The following is a 19,193-nucleotide window of genomic DNA, read 5'->3' on the forward strand; positions in this document are numbered from 1 at the left end:
TGTTTGTGTGTGTGTAAACAGACCAGCGCCATTATTCAACTCGCTGGAGCTCCACGTGCATTTTATATATTTACTTATTAAGCTCAGCCTTTTGTGATTCACAGAGATATTGCACGTCTTCAATTGGCTTTGAGTAAAATTAGTCATATGAACTACTTTAATTGTGTTTTTATGGTCCTTTTATGCCATTTTTTGAGCTTGACATCAATGAACATGACTAACACACAGTACTGCATTTAGATCGGGCTCGTCGGAATGATACCCCATCCGTTTAATAACGTCAGTATCGGAGCCGATACCGATCCAGGTATCGGATCGGTGCATCCCTAATCATTGACATATCACAGACTGTGATAACCCCCCCCCCCAAAGAATTTCTCCTTAGCATTTTGTATACAGAAAATAATTTGTTTTTTGTGTTTTATTTTGTTTTGTTTTTTCATAAAAAATACAACAGTGGCAATACAGGTATATAAACAAACTGGCATTTAAAGGTTTAAAATCCTGAAAATGAATGAATATTTGGTAGTTATGATCAGGACTGATGTTGGTTAAAAAATTAACTAATTGAAAGTGGAAAATAATATTAATATATAATATTATCATGACAGTTTTTTGACGTGGACATTTTTGTCCTCTAAGGACCTCTTGAGTAACTTTTATTAATTGATGCACTAGGGTTAAATGTCTGAATAGTGCAATTTGTTTATCACAAGCTATAAACCTCAAATGCTGTATCCTCCAATCTCAAATGATTCCATTCTAATTCTGTAGCTGAGAAAGAGACCAACATCACTGATAAACTGCTTTCTTTCTGCTCTGCGCATACTCCCACTCCTCCCCTCTTTTATTGCCTCTCTCCCTCCATCCCCCCTTCTGAATGCTTGAGAGTATGTGTGCTTGTGTGTCAAAGCCACTGAGAGCTTGGCTTTGTGTGTATGTGTGTGTGCATGCGCAATACAAATAAAGGGATTAGCATGTGCACGTTTGTGTGTAAGAGAGAGAGAGAGGGGAGGAGAATATATGACACTGCTGCTTCAGCATCCAAGAGGATACCGCTGAACAGAGCAGCCATTCCCACAAGAACCACTCGCCATTTCCAACATCTTCAGCATCACCATCCTTAGTATTTGCATAGCTGTATAATTTGTTTATTTTTTTGCATAGTAAATACTTCGGAATTGCTTTTTGTCCTTATTTTTTCATCTTTTTTTAAAAAATTGTTCTCACCACCACTGATTTGGACTTTTCTCCACACCGTAAGAAGACGTTTGCAAAGGAATGTCATAGAAGAAAGGCCAAAAGTTTTTTTTCTACTTGTAGACATTTTTGTTGTTGTTGTTTATCTATTTTCCTCTTTTATTTGTCAGCGTTTTCTTTTCTTTTTTTTTCTTCTTTATTTTGTGGAGGACATAATTTTCCTCCGGTTTGACACTGAAGGTCATGTTATGGTCTCCAAGACTCGCGCTCTCAAACTTCCATGTGAAGCTTACGGCTAAGGGACTATTTCGAAATCTACAGCTATTGCCAGGATGCAAGAAGTCCACAGTGGTCTTCCATGCAGGTTTGAGAACCCATACCTTCCTCCCTCTCTCTATCTCTACCTCCATCTCTCACATCATACGGCCCTTCCCCCCTCCCATATTTCTCCTTTTAACACCCTTCTCTCCATAGATACTGTTGTCTGATTTGTGCTTTGAGGAGCCTTCACCATTGTTTCTTTTTAAAGAGGATGCTTCCAAAGAATTGTATGTGTGTGTCTGTGTGTGGATGTGTGTGTAATATAGTGAAAGGCCTAGATCTAGATGGAGTGATGCCCATGCCAGAGGGCACCATGTGCAGTGCGTACCACAAATAGAAACGCCTCTGTTTTTTTTAATGCATTTTTCAACACATCCACGCTATGTCTGCATTGCCGTGCTTGCGCATAAACAATATCCAGTATTTATTAAGGGTTCACATACACACATTCTGTACAATCGGAAGCAATGTAATGATTTTCATGTTGTTGATAAATGTAGCACAGATTAAATTAATAAAATGTGTATATCAAGAATGGAAGGGATAAATTGATTTTCAGGATGTGTATTTCTGTGTTTTTTGCACCGTCGCTCACTACCTGCTCATTTTGGCTTTGATAGCTGAAATTTGCCCCACCCCAACTGAAAATCTCCATCGCCCTTCTTTTATCTGTCAAATGAAAATTTAGGTTAGGGTTCAGACAAGGATGGTCTTTCTCTATCTGTCTCTCTTTCTGTCTCTCTCTCTCTGTGTCTTTGTAAATGCATTGTGTATTTCAGTCATTTGGGAGAAAAAAGGTGTCTGTAGGCATTTCTCTAATTGTACTTTGCAAATATCCATCTGAGGTCAGTCTTGTTAAGGCAAGTCTGACTGTTGCCATACTTGTTATATTTTCCACCCAAATTTGGTTTGTAACATCCCATAACATTCGTGCTAGCGAAATGAATGATACCTCAAATCATGCGGCTTATTCAGGAGAGGTGTGATATTACTTTCCTATCCAATCAGACTAATGATTTTCACCTGATGTATGATAAAATGGGCAAAATACACCATAGATACAGTGAAAAAGGGATCCGAGCCACACTGTGTCTAAGGACCAGGATATCACATAGACTAGTAATTGACCACCTTACAACTACCTAACATTGCCCTCTGATCCATTCATATCAGCCTAGCAACCAAATAGCAACATGCTTATGTCCACTCTGAAGACCTGAGCAATGCAACCACCTAGAACACCATCATGCTGACAAATTTTGTACAAGTTACCACCATTCACATTTTCTTAATTAATATAAAAAAATCAAGTTTAATAAAGTCTTGTTTATGTTTCAGATATTTTGAGCAACTGTTTAATATGAAAATTATTTATATTTATATATTATATTTATTATTTATTTTTATAAGGATGCAATATTATTTTAATGATAATTTAATACCTCCCATTCCCCTTACTGTAATGCCAAAACAACCATAATGATATATAAATATTAAATGTAATTTTGTTTCATTATTATTAAATTCTGACTATTATAAAATTAAAATGTTTTTATGAATCAAGTTAGTATTTTTTGTACTGTCTTTTATTTATGCTGATTTACTAAAAATGATTTTTTTATTAGTCATTATTGACAACTCAAAAGATGCATTATGGTAACAAGAATTTGGCAAGAAAATAGGCTTAATTGTCTTGAAATTAATGTCTCAATGGTCTTAAAAATATGCTTAAATTTCTTAGTGCTTAATATAATTTCTTATTTATTTTTATTCATCTTAAGTATATTGTATTGAAAGGATCCAACTGACAGAATCCAATGAAGCATAATAATGTTTTCACCTTTTTAAATTAAGCCGTCAGCCAATATTATTTATCTCTCATTAAATCCAGACTAGTGGTCTGATGGTCTAGAAATTTTCATTCTCTGCTTATGGAAGATACAGTGGAAAATTCCTGAATGTTCACACACGTCTCACATCTCCTCATGGTTGTCTCCATAGAAACTAGCATGCTGGATCATGCAGGCTGTTATTAACAGCCCTGATAAATGACCTAAGCAGCCGGTCGGAGTTGAGAGTGTGAGCAGAGAGAACAGTACATACTGAATGCTTCTCAACACACTGCACACATTATTGGCTTCCAGTCTGTCATTCAAATGAATCTTTATCTGAGAACCCAGCCTCTATAATCAGACCAAACGCTCAATAAACCATGTGAGGTTGTGTGAGTGTGAGTGCACATGTATGCCAAAGGCACACTGTATACTCAAAGTGGGCCAGTCAAACTCAAACATTTATTACAGCATCATTTTTTTATCTGCTTATTTGTCTGGATTTGATGACATGCTTTGAACTTGTAATTTTCATCCCTCATCATGAGATTTAATAAGCACAGCCACTGGCCTCATTCTCAGAATTCCAATCCAGATAATTTCCCTGGGCCCACAGTTTGTGTGTGTGTGTGTTTTTGGCATGTGATGTCCCAATTGCATGAGGCAACTGCATCTGTGAGATTACTGGATGTAGTTTTTGAATATACTTGTGCCTAGAGGGAGAAATATTTGTGAGATTGAATGTAGGATTTAATTGTTCAAGGATTTGCAGTTAAGAAATTGAGAACAGTTTAAGGCTCCTGTAATGTCCTCGCTGTTCTTTGACTTAAAATAGACCTACTGTATAGTCATAGTGAACTGCAATATCTGGAGTTGGAACGCTTTGGTCCCCACATATAATGTATATATCTATTTGTTGTGCATGCTAAGGAACATCACTCTTACTATTGTTCATTATAGGGTTAGAGATTTAAACAATCCCGAACCCTTTTCTTAAAATTTGCAGTGTAACATGTCCAACACTGTTTCTGCTACGGACATTAATGATACTTCAAATCATGCAACTTGTTGAGGAGAGGCTTGTTATTAAATTTCTTAGCAATCTGAATTAGATTTTTATCTGGTGGATGAAAAAAAATCCTATACATTTACTTTCAGAGTAACCTGAGCCTTATCTAGGGCCCAGAATATTACAGAGACTTGGGGGTGGTCTCCTTTAACAACCATTCAGAACATCCTAGAAAACACACTAAAAAACTTTCAAAACACCTTAGCAAACACTTAGCAACACCCTGGCGAGAAGAGCTGAGAAGAGCTCTTCAGGTTGGTCAGCATATTAGATTAGAAGAACTTCAGTACCTGCATCTTTACTGCCTATATCCAAATTGGCCTGAAGAAAATCTAAATGGATGTGTGTTTGCATGTGTGTATAATCACACTTACCCTCTTCAAACATTCCTGGTGACCATTATAGACCTTTTCCAGTGAGCCATACCCCTTATTACCCCAGTTTTTATCCTGGAATCTTATCTTCTAACATAGTGGTTTTGATGCAGATGATGATGGTGGTATATTATTCTACCACAGGGCCTGGAGGTTGCTCTCTCTGTCCAGCAGACTGGCCACTCTCTGGTCTTCCCAGCCATGGTCTGATAGGTAAAATCACACAAAGTCTTTTTATTTTTTCAACTCCAAAACTATGAAATTGCTTTGCATCATACAGCCCAACATTGGTCCAGCTTTCCACAGCAGACTCCAAGATGTACCTCTGTGAATTACATGTTTTTGTCATTTAGACTGGAAAATGACAGAAAAAACGGTTGCTCAAAAGTTATAAGAAATGTCAAATATTTGACCCTATTAAAAAAACATTTTTTGTGTTAGGTTACTAGAACCTAACACAAAGACTGAATCATATTTAATAATGGTCAATTAGTAATATTGTGTTTTTTAAGCCATGTTTTTTGGACATGGTGCAAAGAGTACATGCTACTATGGAGTACCATGTAAATGCCATGGTACATGCATATGGCAACAGAGACAGTTTAGCAGAGATGAACCACTCCTATTAGTGAATGGGAGAAATTGGAATGCCCAATGGCCAGCGGATGTAGATAAGAATGTCCCGTCTTTCAGGTAAAAGTGCCAATAACTTTTTAGATCCAGGCATCACCTGTTAGTCAACTCGAGAATGCGCTTCCGCATTAGCTGAACCAGCCTGAACAGTAGCGTTTTTTAGCATTATCTGAGCTATAAAAAAAAGCTCAATTTATGATACCATTTTTGTCAAATTTTACTGCTGTTTTGATATATGTTATTTGATCGTAATCTTGACCAACTGTTGTGGAGATTTCGGTCATTGCCCATTTAAGTATAAAGCTCTACTTTTATGCTCCATTTTTACATAGAAAATAGCTGCCCAGTCTGCCAGAGAGCATTCCAAAGATGGCCGCCGAGTGAACTGACTTTCCTTGAAAGGGACATTGATGGTAATCATTCAGTGCCTTAGTATATATCAAAGTACCATCTGATACATCACTTTACCATGGTACCACCACAGTACCTTTTTAAGGGAGAATTCACATTATCAGAGTGATATTTTAGTCTCTAGCAGGTGTTATTTCACTTAAACTTGAATTAACAGTAACAAATGAAGTTTTTTTATTGAATAAGATGCTCTGGTACTGTATGTGTTTGGTAGCCTCTTCAGTGTAGGGTACTGTAGGTACATGAGAGAATTCTCTCTAATAAGCAAAACGCTGAAACATTTACTCAGGCTTTCCTTCTTTAGAAATGGTGCATAATTTCCTGATCTGCCTTCCAGTAATTATGTGAAAGAGTGGAAGCTCTTTTTTTCTATGTGTGTGGTGGGCTGACTCTGTGGAGTGTTTAATCTTGTAGTGTAATGAAAAGAGGATTGTTTACAGAAAAAAAACGGGATCATAGGAGTACTTCTCTGTCTGTTAGCATAACCATGAACATTTCCGGCCAGGGTGTGGACATGCTTGAGAGTGCACCGGTGTTTGTTTAGAGGCCTTGAGTCTTATTTAATGTGTGTGTGTGTGTGTGTGTGTGTGTGCGTGTGTGTACGCGTGTGTGTTGTTGCTAGTTACGGTGTCTCCAGTGGTGTTTAAGGGGGAGAACAATTACAGTATGTCTCCTGTCACAGCAGACTGTCATAAACACCTAATATGAGCTTTACACACTAATCACACTCTTCTTATGGATAACCCATGTTCACATACAGACAGTGACTCTAAATGTGTGTACACTAGCACCCATTTCACAAGCAGTAGTGGTGCTGCTTTTGAGTTCTTCTAAAGCCTCATTCCCGGAATATATACTTTAATCCAAAATTCAATGTTTAAAATGCGTAGATTATTAACTAAATTAAATTACACTATTGTAAACAAATTTATATCATGCAATTTAATAGATGGATGGATGGATGGATTGCCTAAATCCTGTCACCCTCAATGTCTAAATGCAATAAAAAAAAAGTACAATTAAACCTTTTAACTATACTGTATAAATGTAAAATAACAGAATTGCACTGCATTGTGGGATCATAAAATTGTGAAATACAGATAAGGCCATGTGGTTGAATAAGTACTACGTATATGCTTGGGTTGCATCAGGGTTGTACGGGGACATGTACAGAAGTTTTCATTCAGAATTAATAGAGTTCTTAGCACAATTTAGCTTCTTTTTTTTTCATCCTAAATGGTTGTTTTGTTTTAAGTCACCATTGTGGTGATTGGTGTTGCCTCATTCCTTCAAGCCAGTGTTAATGTGATGTAGTTAAGGTGCAATCATTTGCACTGTGTTACTTGGAAGGAATAAAGCTAAACTTAGGATCAGACTATTAGTCTGTTCATAAATGGCAAATACCACTAAATGAGTCAATACCTTTATTTAATTATACAATACATAATTAATTGAATTAAAAGAATTCAAAGAGAAATCTGCAATATAGATTTTGGGATTGTAAATGTCTATTGTTATTGGTGAATTTGTGAATGGTCAACTAGACACATACAGATATCAACTCTCAGCATACAAAAATAAACAATGGTGACAATTAACAATCATACTTTTAGATTTAAAGTAAAATCTGAATCTTAAAAACAAAGTGCAAAACAAAAGTGTAAAAATGCAAACAAAAACATTAAAAAGTAAAAAAAAAAAAAAAAAATCATGTAATTTCATCATGTCTCAGGGCATGCTGGGAACTGAAGTGATGACGTAGTGCTGTAGAACTGTACTGTAATTACTTTGAAAAACAGTAGCTGTCAGTATTTGAGGAATAAAGCAAAAAGCTGCATTAAAGCCTTACATTAAGTGTGCTGCATATTTGCAGTAAAATGCTGTCAGTATTTTACTGTAAATCTAAGAGTTTTTTTTTTTACAGTGTAGATGGATGGATGGCTGGAGTGTTGTTAAAGTACCAAAATTTCAGTTGTCGGTTCCGATAACCGTGAAATTCCACGGTTCTCGAGACCACAGCATAAATATGCTAGTATGAAAATGCTATTGAATACACCTGTTTAGTCTTTTTAAAAAGTTACATTTCAATGTAAATAATAAATTAAAAGAAATCTATGTTTCATTCAAGTGTTTCTCAATCAAGGATGCATTGCTTTAGTGCTTTTAAGTAGCACCCTACTGAAATCTGTTTTATTCTTTACCAAATAATCTTTTCCTTTTTATTATTTTCCTTATTATTATTATTTTAGAGAACTCCATGTTTTAGAGTTTAATTTCACTTCATCATGAAAATGGTGCCTAATCAATTAATTCTTAAAACTTTTAACAAGTGAAAAATAGAACTTTTCAACATGTCATTTTTTTTTTTTTTGCCAAATTTTATTCAACAGTAGTCTTGCTTGTGATATATTTTTTTTACTATACAGTTGTAATATATTTCTGTCTCAATTTCTTCAATTCCATGGCTCTAGCTTATATTTTGAAATGTGCTTTTATTATGACATGTATTTTTTGCCTGAAGCTTCACTTTCTGGATAAACATGAGATTTCAGATGTGACTTAAAAGTCTCCTTGTTGCAACATGGAGAATTTTAAGTCAAGTCTGAAATCTCATCTCTTTACACTGGTCTTTGAGTCTGACAATGTAAATGTAGGACACAGTTTTGGAGTGTTTGTATTTTGTGTTTTAGATTACTGGTGTTTGTGTATGTAGTAAATATGAAATGTTATGTTTAAAATGTATTACTTAAAACGTATTTAAAGCTGTCGTGTGTCAGTCATAATGCGTGCTGTTACTGGATAGAGTCAGTGGTCGGTACTGCCGGTACTGCAGAAACACTTGTATTGTTACATCTTTTTTATTTTAGTATCGACTGAAGTACCAGTACTTTTGACAACACTGGATGGATGGATGGATGGATGGATGGATGGATGGATGGATGGATGGATGGAACATATGGATGGATGGATGAATACATGGATGGATGAATACATGGATGGATGGATGGATGGATGTATACATGGATGAATACATGGATGGATGGATGGATGGATGGAAGGATGTTACGGAAGTTTTTGGGTGAACTATCACTTTAAGAACAAAATGTACCACAGTGATGTCTGAACAAGTTCTGTATAGTGCAGTGTCATCTCAGGTCAGCAGTGATGTGATAGGAGCTGACTATTTTTAAGGCTCAACTTGTTCTTACGATTGCACACACCTTTGGGGTAGATTGAGCAGATGTGGTCATGTGACCAACAGGAAGGGCATAGTTTAGCAGGGGGCAACTGAGTTAATACTGCAGGATGAAATATCTTACACATACACATTCACATCCATGCAGCTAGTTATTTAAGGACACATTTCATTTAAAAAAACACCTCACATCACACCACACACACATTCTCTGTCCAATCTCAGTGACAGTGAACAAGAAGAGGCTGCAGCCATCTTTCTATATCAATTCTGGGTGTGAATAATGTATAAAAGAAGAATATTTTGGCTTGGACCGAAGCTTGAAACTAATTTGAGCAAAAAGAAAGAAAAAATAGGGAGTGTTAGACATGCTGTTTGTTGTTAAAACTACATGTTTTCTTTAATTGTATGTCATTTAATGTCTGAATACAGCAAGATTAGAATTTTTTTAATAAAATATTTGTACTACTGTTATAATTAGGGTGATTGCTGAGTGCTCAAACTCATCGAAGAACAGCAGGGAAGATCAAAGATATATTAGAAATGTAAAGTGTGTTTGTGTGAGTATGCGTGTGTTAAATCTCGACAAGGGGTTGATTGTTATTATAGCATGGCACTTCATCACAAACAGACTCCTCTCAAAATGCACATCATACTTCAAGAGGCTGTGGGATCATAAAAGCAAAATATGAGAGCTAGCTGGATCTAGTAGTATTAAATGTGTATCTGCCAGCAGAGGGCATCATAGGGACATATGATTTATGGAAAGTGGTTTAAAAAGCCATTAGTTTTACCCCAAAATGAATAATCTGTCATCATTTATTCACCTTCATATTCCAATCCTGTATGATTTTCTGTCTCCCATGAAAAACAAAAGGAGACATTTAGAATAATGTTAACTCTGTTCTTCTCCATACGAGGTTAATGAATTGGGACAGGAGTTGTTGAGCTCCAAAAAATGAAAAAAATCATATTAGCGTACAAAGGAAAACATTTAATAAAATAGTGTGCATATATTTTCCAAAGCCATTCAATGGCTTTGTTTAAGGAACAGACAGATGACAGAATTTTCATTTTTGGGTGCCATTTCTTTAAAGCCAGCTGTCAAAACAGTCCACTAGGGAATGAGAGATAAACTGGATCAGCAGGAGGTAATATCCAGCTTGTACCCTTTACCTCCTCCTGTTTTTGTCTCATGTGGTTAATTGGCTTCTTTGTGTGTGGAATTTTCCAGGATTGCTTAGTAAACACAGATTGCATTATAATTAGAACTAAAGACCATCTCAATTTCAGTTCTAGTAATTCTCAGACCAGGGAGTTTGAGGGCATACGTAAATTAGGGACACATATAGCCAACCTTCAATTGTTTTTTCAAATATTTAAGGTATTTATTTTCCAATGAGAGCGTGTATACATGGCATAATAAGCAGTGACATCAGTGTCCAGCAGTGTGACATACAATACTTATGCTATGGCATGTCACAGAATTCTTGTATAAATATTATTCATTCACTTTTTATGGCTTTCTATGTATGATTTCATACACATTGTTTTCACATTTTTGTAACCTATAGTTCTCAATGATTATAACATGACATTTTTTTTGTTGTACAATTTATAATCAATGAAAGGCAGTACCATTGAAGTACTATGATGTATAAATACTTTACAATTGAAATAGTACATTAGTTGTGTATCATTGTAGTAATAAGAATATCAGAATGACTAAGGGTGTAACCATTCACTCATCTCACGATTCGATTCACAATTCTGAACTCATGGTTTGGTTTCCTTTCAGTTCATTATTCTTTAAACTTAGCCTGAATCAAGAAAAGTTAAGATTTAAAGGTTTATTATTATTATTATTATTATTATTATTATTATTATTATTATTTACTTTCAAATTAAGCTAAAAGTACTGTTCTTAATAGTACTTAATGATCCATCAGCAATGTACTGGAACTAAAAATCAGCCCAGAACAAGGCAATCATGAAACCAAATGGAAATATCTAATTATTCTGCTTATTAAAATACAGAATTATGTCAGATACATATGCTGCTTACACACTGTCACTAATTACATAAAATATTTGAAATTAAAATGGTATTTTTTTCTCAAATATTGTCTTGGATTACATCTAAATATTCTTTTCAAAAGTACATATTTAATTAAAGTGCATGCTCATCCAGTTAAATAATGATGAAATCAATACAGGATTATATATTCTCATAGCATTATTATACATATTATTCAGCATTATATGATTACAATGGCAGTCAGAGCAGAGATCACTCTTCCACGCTTCAAACAGATATCCCTTGAGCTGAAAAGGCATGTCTCTCTCCCACTCCTGGTGCTCCCTGTATTACATTCTCTTTTCTTTTTCAGTTTTCGCAGTTGCAGCAGAACTCATCGTACAATGCCATATCATTTACCCTCATGCCATCCCAGATGAGTATGACTTTCTTTCTTCTGCAGAACACAAATTATGTTTTTAGAAGAATTTTTCAGCTCTGTAGGTCCATACATTGTAAGTTAATGGGTGCCAACATTTTGACGCTCCAAAAAGCACATAAAGGAATCATAAAAGTAATCCACATGCCTCCAGTGTTTTAACCCAAGTCTTCAGAAATTATATGATAGGTGTGGTTGAGAAACAGATCAATGTTTTTGCATTTAAGTTCTTTAAATTCATTTAAATTCTTCTCCCTGCCTAGTAGAGAAGTATTCATGAATAATGTGAATCACCAAAAACACAATGTGAAAGTGAAAGTTAAAGTAGAGATTGACTGACCAGGGAGGAGAATCTATTGTAAAAAAGGATTTAAATATTGATCTGTTACTCACCCACACCTGTTATATTGCTTCTGAATATATGGATTTAACCACTTGAGTCATATTGATTGCTTTTATGCTGAATTTATGTGCTTTTGGAGCTGAGCTGAAAATTTCTGCAAAAAAAAGTAAGTCATACACATCAAGGATGGCATGAAGGTGAGTGATGATGAGAGAGAGGGTGCAATATTCCTTTAAGAGCTCCTTTTACAGTGTATGCCCACGTTACATAATCGTACAATGTTGCACATATTCGATAGAACAGACACTAAAATAAAAAAATGCGAAAGTCAAATCTCCACAATGCGCATATTCACAGTTTGAACCGTGCCACAATTAACAGTTACACCACTAACAATGACTAGCTATTTTAAACAGTGTGTCACTGTCATAAAATTAATGTCACAATGTAAAATATCTTTATGGCCCTAAAAATAGTCTTCATTTTTTCATACTAAATATAACTTCTTCTTTGTGTCTTTTGTTTTTTAGAGTAAAATAGGACCAGGTCTTTTTCTTGACAGCCATGAGAATCACCATAAATGTATTCACTCTATTCTGAAATGTATTATTATTCACTTGGAATTGTTTTAAGATTTTTTCCAATTTAGTTATGGACAAAATTATTTGATGTGTAGGATAGATCCGTGACTTGGTATTTTTTACAGATTATAGGATGGGAAACCTTATTTTGACTTCAGTTAGCCTGTGGATATGGGACCAAAATGCACTCTCAGTACACACACTCACACTCAGTCTTTCTCTCTATCCCTCTCTTCTTCTAATGCACTCTTAATGTGCTCTCTGGAGCTTAGTGCATTACCATTAAGATTCAATACTGACATGCAATGCCGCTTTTTTCAGGAGAGACTGAAGAGGGCATGTGTTGTTTGTGCGTTGAGTTTGTTGTTCTAGCATTTCTTGTAGAGTATTTCTGTTAGTCATGTTCAATTCTGTAAGATGGTTTAATTTTTGTGTCTTACAGTAATATTCTCCTTGGATGTGTGATTGTCTTGTCTTTTCGTGAATTCAGTGTTTTGCTTTCACTGTCATTGGTTAAAGTGAGGTGAATGCTGAACTGTGAAATCATGTTGAATGTGATGACCGCACTAAGCACATGCTCTCTTACAGTGGACAAGAGCTCCAAAGGGCCCAAAGCTGCAGGGACAACAGCTGGCCGAACACAGCAGCACAGCTCGGCTGGGGGAACCGGACAGACAGAGGAAGAGGAGAGAGATCTTCGACTTCAAAATGAAAAGAAGAGTCAGTGCATCCTGCAGCTCCGTAAACTCATCGCGAATGGCAATCGTCGCTTGGAAGCTCTCGCCTTGGTTGTGCAGCATGTCTTCAGTGAGGTTGGAGAATTTTTTTATTTTATTTTTTTCTTTCTCTTCCTCAGCCTCGCGCTGATGTAATTATATTGATGTGCAGCACTTTTGGCTGTTGACTGACTGGTGTGTGTGCAAAGAGCTGCTTTATGATGCTATTTAAGATATCTCTAATTACATCTTGATTAGTTGGATTAAAAATTTGGCATTATGTTACAATTAAAAATATCTCAATTTCTGTTGTACTCATATCTCAAACAGAGTTCTGACTAGAAAGATCTTTCTTTGGACATATCTTACTTAGCATTCTGACTTTTTACCTATCCATTAAAGAAATCAAATTTCAAGTGATGTTTCTCGCAAGATATTTTCACTTAGATTTAAGTAGGACTAGGAACAAAATCCTGATGTAAATTTGACTAATGGAAATTTAAATTAGAAAATTATCTTTTCAGAAGATCTGTAATGTCATTAGACATGTCTAAGGGGCCTTTCAGACTAAACACTGCTTGTGCAAAAAAAAAAAAGAAAAAAAGCTTGACGCAGTGCAATGAATAGAACAATAATTTTAATTTAAATAATTTTTACTGGTTGAATTCTAATTAGGTCAAAATGCAATTATAAAGTGTAATTATAGATAGAAAAGCAAGATTTTTTTTATGTTGAAAGGGCTTGTCATAGTTTCTTTTTTAAGTTGTAAATATCTTTTTAAATAATGGAACCATTAGTCTTCATTTCCAAGTGTAAGGGTTGAAACTGCAAGAGAAGGCTCATGGGGATGTTCTCTCACACTATTAGACATCAATAACTCCAGGAGTCAAGCATGATTTGGGTTATTCAATAATCCATGTATGACCTGAGCCCCTTCATGAATTCTTATCTTATCTGTTTTTCAACATTCTGAAAACACAGGTTCCTCTGTTCATTCATTCATGCTCTTTGCCATCAAAGCAACATGTTACTTAGCCACATTTTGATTGAAGTTGCACTTGATATTCACCTTTAATTTACTTCTTACCCTCAGCCATTGTTCTGAGGATGGGAATGTGACTTTGATAGCTGATTTACCAGCACATTGAAGGGCATACAAGTTGAAGAGGAAACAGTCAGTTCAGCATCGAGGGTCTCTTTGACTAAATGTCAGACCCATCAAACTCTAGGTACAGAGCCTGGCGTGATCAAATATCTGGGAGAGTTTAATACAAATGGCCTAGCGGTTAAGGCTCTGGGTTACTGACCAGAAGGTCGGGGGTTCAAGCCCCAACACCGTCAAGCCACCACTGTTGGGCCCTTGAGTAAGGCTCTTGACCCTATCTGCTCCAGGGGCGCCGTATCATGGCTGACCCAGCACTCTGACCCTAGCTTAGCTGGGATATGTGAAAAAAATTATTTCACTGTATATATGCAGAAATGTATGTATAATGTGTGACAATTGATCAATTATTATTATTATTATTATTCAAACCTGCCACAGTGTTAATCTACTTGTGTTTTCTTTGGTTTGCAAATATTTGCAGATCAAAGGTGCTGTCAATCAACAGCTGTAACTAAGTATTTGAAGACTCCTATTGAATAAATCAAATACCGTAACACCCTGTTCTGCCTTAGGAAAAATAGCTAATGTAATGTCCAGGAATTGAAATGGAAAAAAAAATATTTTTGTAGCATATCCCAAAAATTATAATTAAAACTGAAATGATTGCCAACAAACGATCCTGTCATTTTTTTAAATGTTTTGCCTCTGGTATTTAGTTTGGCAAACCAGTAAAACATAGCAATAACTCCCCAACATTGTCACATCCTTGGCACACCATTCACGATTGATTGATGTCTTTGTAACATTTTAAAAAATCTTGTTAGGGAGTTTCTCAGATATTTATGGGAGGTTAGGGTTGTGTGCATACAATACAATGGTGACATTCAACAATTCTTCAATTCCATTTTTTTTAAGTGCAGGGCTACATACAAATTGTAGAATGTCAGATTTGTCCCAGAACATTCTGAACACACCTATGGTCAACTATGAACTTCTTAGACCAGCATGAATTTCCATGGCATTCCAGGCTTGTTTATGCTGGTAACTCCAGGTTTGGTGCTGGTCTAGCTGGTAGACCAGCATAGCCATGCTGTTCACCAACAAAACATGCTAGTCAGCCTGCATGGTCTTTTAGCTGAAGCTGGATTATCAGGAAAGTCTTGATGGATTAGGTAGTTACGGAGCATTGTGGGGACACCAACACAAGGTCCCATGTCAGGGACCAGCATCTAAAACACAGCATTTGCTGGTGACCAGACATGCTGATCTTTCAACTGGGTTAGAAGAATTGTTTAGAGTTAGAAGTGAAGTTTCATGAGCATTCTGTTTCTCTGATTGGGGTCAAGTAATTTCTATTGGTATGGCGCCTTTCACAACACATAATTTCAAAGCAGCTTTACAGAAGTTCAGGCATTAAGATACACAATAAGTCATTAAATAATAATTGTATTTATAACCCCAGTGAGCAAGCCGAAGGTGATTTTGGCAAGGAACACAAAACTCCATAAGATGTTGGTTAATGGAGAAAAGAAATATTGGGAGAAACCAGACTCACTGTGGTCACCAGTTCCCTTCTGGCTAACATCATGAATATAATGGCAATATCATTTATGTATAGTGCAATTCATGGTTTAAAATGATTAAACTAAGTAAGTGTTAAGGGCTAGTGTTTAAACAAAGATTTAGTATGAACTGTAAGATTATTGACTAATGTCTTTGAAGTCCTTTTTAGTTGGCTGATGAAGGGTTTTGTTGGCAATTAATTGATAGTTGATGTATTCCATTTTAAGAAGGTGTGAACTATCTGTAATCATATTTCTCTTGTTGTCATCTGTAATGACTTGTTGGATATTTTCTTTTTGAGTGTTGTGTGTTATCTGAGTTATTGAGGCAGGAGATCAATGAGAGCAGTGTAAGCACAAATTCTTATATGAAACATCACTCAAATAGACCGTCCACTCGAACTTTCAGCAGATCTAGAATCGTGTACCAACTCTGGATACTACTCTCTCTTCTCTCGCTGGACCCATCTCTTGGTAAACACCCTTTGATAAACTTGAAATAAGGAAGTTAATGTGAAATTGCGACGGCAATCCAATGTTTTTATAATATTACATAGTAAAATAGGATATTTAACATGAAAAAATGTATTGGATCATCAAAAGAAGGCATTAAATACCTGAATGAAGGGTTTAAAAAATAAGAACAATTGGTGATGAGGCAGAGCTTGTAAGATATTATATTTTGAGAATATATAATGAAACGGTGAAAAATGGTGCACATTTTTGGAATTAATGTGCACCAGTTATTCAAGCACAATAAGGCCAAGAATGTGTTGATAAACACAATTAAAGTATTCCGGGTTTAATCCAAGTTAAGCTCAATCAAAAGCGTTTGTGGCATAATGTTGATTACAACAAAAAAATATTTTGACTCATCCCTCCTTTTCTTTAAAAAAAAAGTAAAAATCGAGGTTACATTAAGACACAATGGAAATGCATGGGGCCAAATTGTTGGAGGGTTTAAAGTCAGAAATTTGTATCTTATAATTTCATTAAAGCACTTACATTAATTCTTCTGTTAAAACACATGTATTATTTGAGCAGTAAAGTTGTTTAAATTGTAATTTTACAGTGACATCGTCATAGTAACAAAGTTGTAAAATTGTCTATAACTTTACACAGAAAAGATTAGTAAGCGATTTCATCAAACTAAAATGAAGTTTACATGCATAATGTTTGTCTAGTGGCTATACTTTTGAAACAGTGAGTATTTTAACGTTCAAAAATTGGCCACCTTCACTTCCATTGTAGTTTTTTTTTTTTAAAAAAAGGAGAAACGAGTCGAAATTCATTTTTGTGGAAATGATTATGCCACTAATACTGTTGATTAAGTTTAACTTGTATTGAACCCAGAATATTCCTTTGACTAGGGTTGAAATCAAGAACATATGGCCAATGTGTGTTAATGTTAATGTGACCTTGTTAATGGGTAAATCTCACACATCAAGTAATCTCGACCCCAGGCATACAATCACACACAGAGACCCAACTCAACCACAACAAACTTCTTACCTTCTTAATTTCTTTCTGCATTTCTTGTAAATTCTCCCATATTCTGTCTGTTTTTATTTTCTTGTTTCCATTTCAGTCTTCATTCCATGCATTCCTTACCATCCTATATAAAATGCATAATTTGCTGTCTTATCTCTCAGTAGAAGGGAATCTTCCCACCATCAATTATTCTTATCCAAACAGATTAAGACAGTGGTTCTCAAACTTTTTCGGTCATTCCCCACTTTGGACAAGGGGGAATTTTCAAGCCCCATCTGCCCCCATCGCCCCAACACAAAGCCAATGAAATATGCAACAAGCTTAAAATGTTCCAATTTATTGAACAGTAGTAGCAAGTAACAAGTAGTATCAGTAACAAGTTGTATCTAAATCCAAACTAACTATTTACATGAAATAACAGCAAGTTCAAAAATAAAGAAAATAAAAGTGCAGCTGTCATAACTTGCATGAAATTCAAAAATAGAGAAAATAAAAGTGCAGCTGTGTCAATATTTGTATCAAGATAAAAAAAAATTAGAAAAGAAATACAAGTGCTACTTTGCAATCTGTTAAAAAAAGAAAAAAAGAGAAATCCATTTGGCAAGAAAGTATTTAAAGAATTCATTTTCCCTGCATTAGTGGCTGCAATGAGCTTGTTTTGCATTGCACAGTTTCTCAAAGCAGGGTTGCAGGCTTGATACTGCCACTCTCAAGTCATGCTCAATGTTCAGTTGAGATCTGTACTTAGTTTTCAGTGAAGCAACAGCTGAAAAGCCCATCTCACATAGATATGATGTGGCAAAGGGAAGACGAATGCACACAGCTCTCTGCCCGATGAGTGGATACTCCCTCTCCACTCCAAACCAGAATTCACTAGGAGTCTGAGCTTTAAACCTGAGCCTCAGGGTGGAGTCAGATGTCATCTCAATAAACTGGTCCTCCTCAGCAGACCGAAAATCAGCAGGTGCTGCAGACAGAATATAAATAAATAGGCTTACTTTATTTGTCATTGCATAATAAACACAAAGAAATCTGTTTGACAACAATCCATTCCAGTTAGTAAGTAGCATACAACATAAATAAAATGCATGTATAACATGAGTATAATATTCAATAAAATGTTAAAATACTAACCTGCTGCATTGAATGGATCCATAACCCAGGCATACTGATCACTGTTGTTCGGAAGTATTTTTGAAACAATTCTCTCAGGGAAGAGATATGCTGTTTAATACATGGGATCACTGTGGTGGCTCCAGAATCAGTGGTTTCAGCAACTTCACTCAGGTTTTCAAAGACATCTATGTTTTTGCTGATCGAGGCGCCTGCCCCATACCTCAAGCTTTCGGGTGAATGCAGTAATTTTGTCTGCCAGGTGAGGTAGGTGCTGGTCTTTGCCTTGAAGCTGAAGATTTAATTCATTCAGCTTGCCAAACACATCGCTGAGGTAGGCCAGTTTAAACAGAAATTGTTCATCACTGAACTTGCTTGCAGCCTCATACATGCGCTCCTCCTCCAAGAACATCCGGATCTCTGCCCTGAGCTCAAAGACGCGCGACAGCACTTTGCCCCGGGAGAGCCACCTTGCTTCACTGTGAAACAGCACAGATGTGTGATCAGCTCCCATTTCCTCACAAAGTGCGGAGAACAGTCGCGCTTTCAGGGGTCGGGTTTTGATAAAATTGACAACGCTAATAACTTCTGTCAAAACCTCATTTAGTTCAGGGCTGAGCTGCCTTAACATAATTTTGTACTTAAAAACGTGAAATATATATATTTTTTAAATAGACATAACATACTGTGTTTGAAATTGGATTAAAATTATGGGCAGTGTAGCTATAAGATAAACTAATGATTCATTATTCTAATATTCCTTTGTTCCGATCAGAGCATGTGAGCGGAG

General features: G+C 35.8%; 1 protein-coding gene across 1 annotated transcript in view; it reads left to right on the forward strand.

Moving 5' to 3' along the window:
- The window catches only part of LOC127651751 (microtubule-associated tumor suppressor 1 homolog), a 63,432-nt gene that overhangs the window by 34,530 nt on the left and 9,709 nt on the right, over positions 1 to 19,193 (forward strand). Inside the window, exon 7 of the mRNA XM_052137746.1 lies at positions 13,005 to 13,228. Within this exon, the coding sequence (XP_051993706.1) occupies positions 13,005 to 13,228 (224 nt within the window). The remainder of the gene's footprint in view (positions 1 to 13,004; positions 13,229 to 19,193) is intronic.

This window comes from Xyrauchen texanus, chromosome 11, assembly GCF_025860055.1.
Source record: "Xyrauchen texanus isolate HMW12.3.18 chromosome 11, RBS_HiC_50CHRs, whole genome shotgun sequence".
NCBI lineage: Eukaryota > Metazoa > Chordata > Actinopteri > Cypriniformes > Catostomidae > Xyrauchen > Xyrauchen texanus.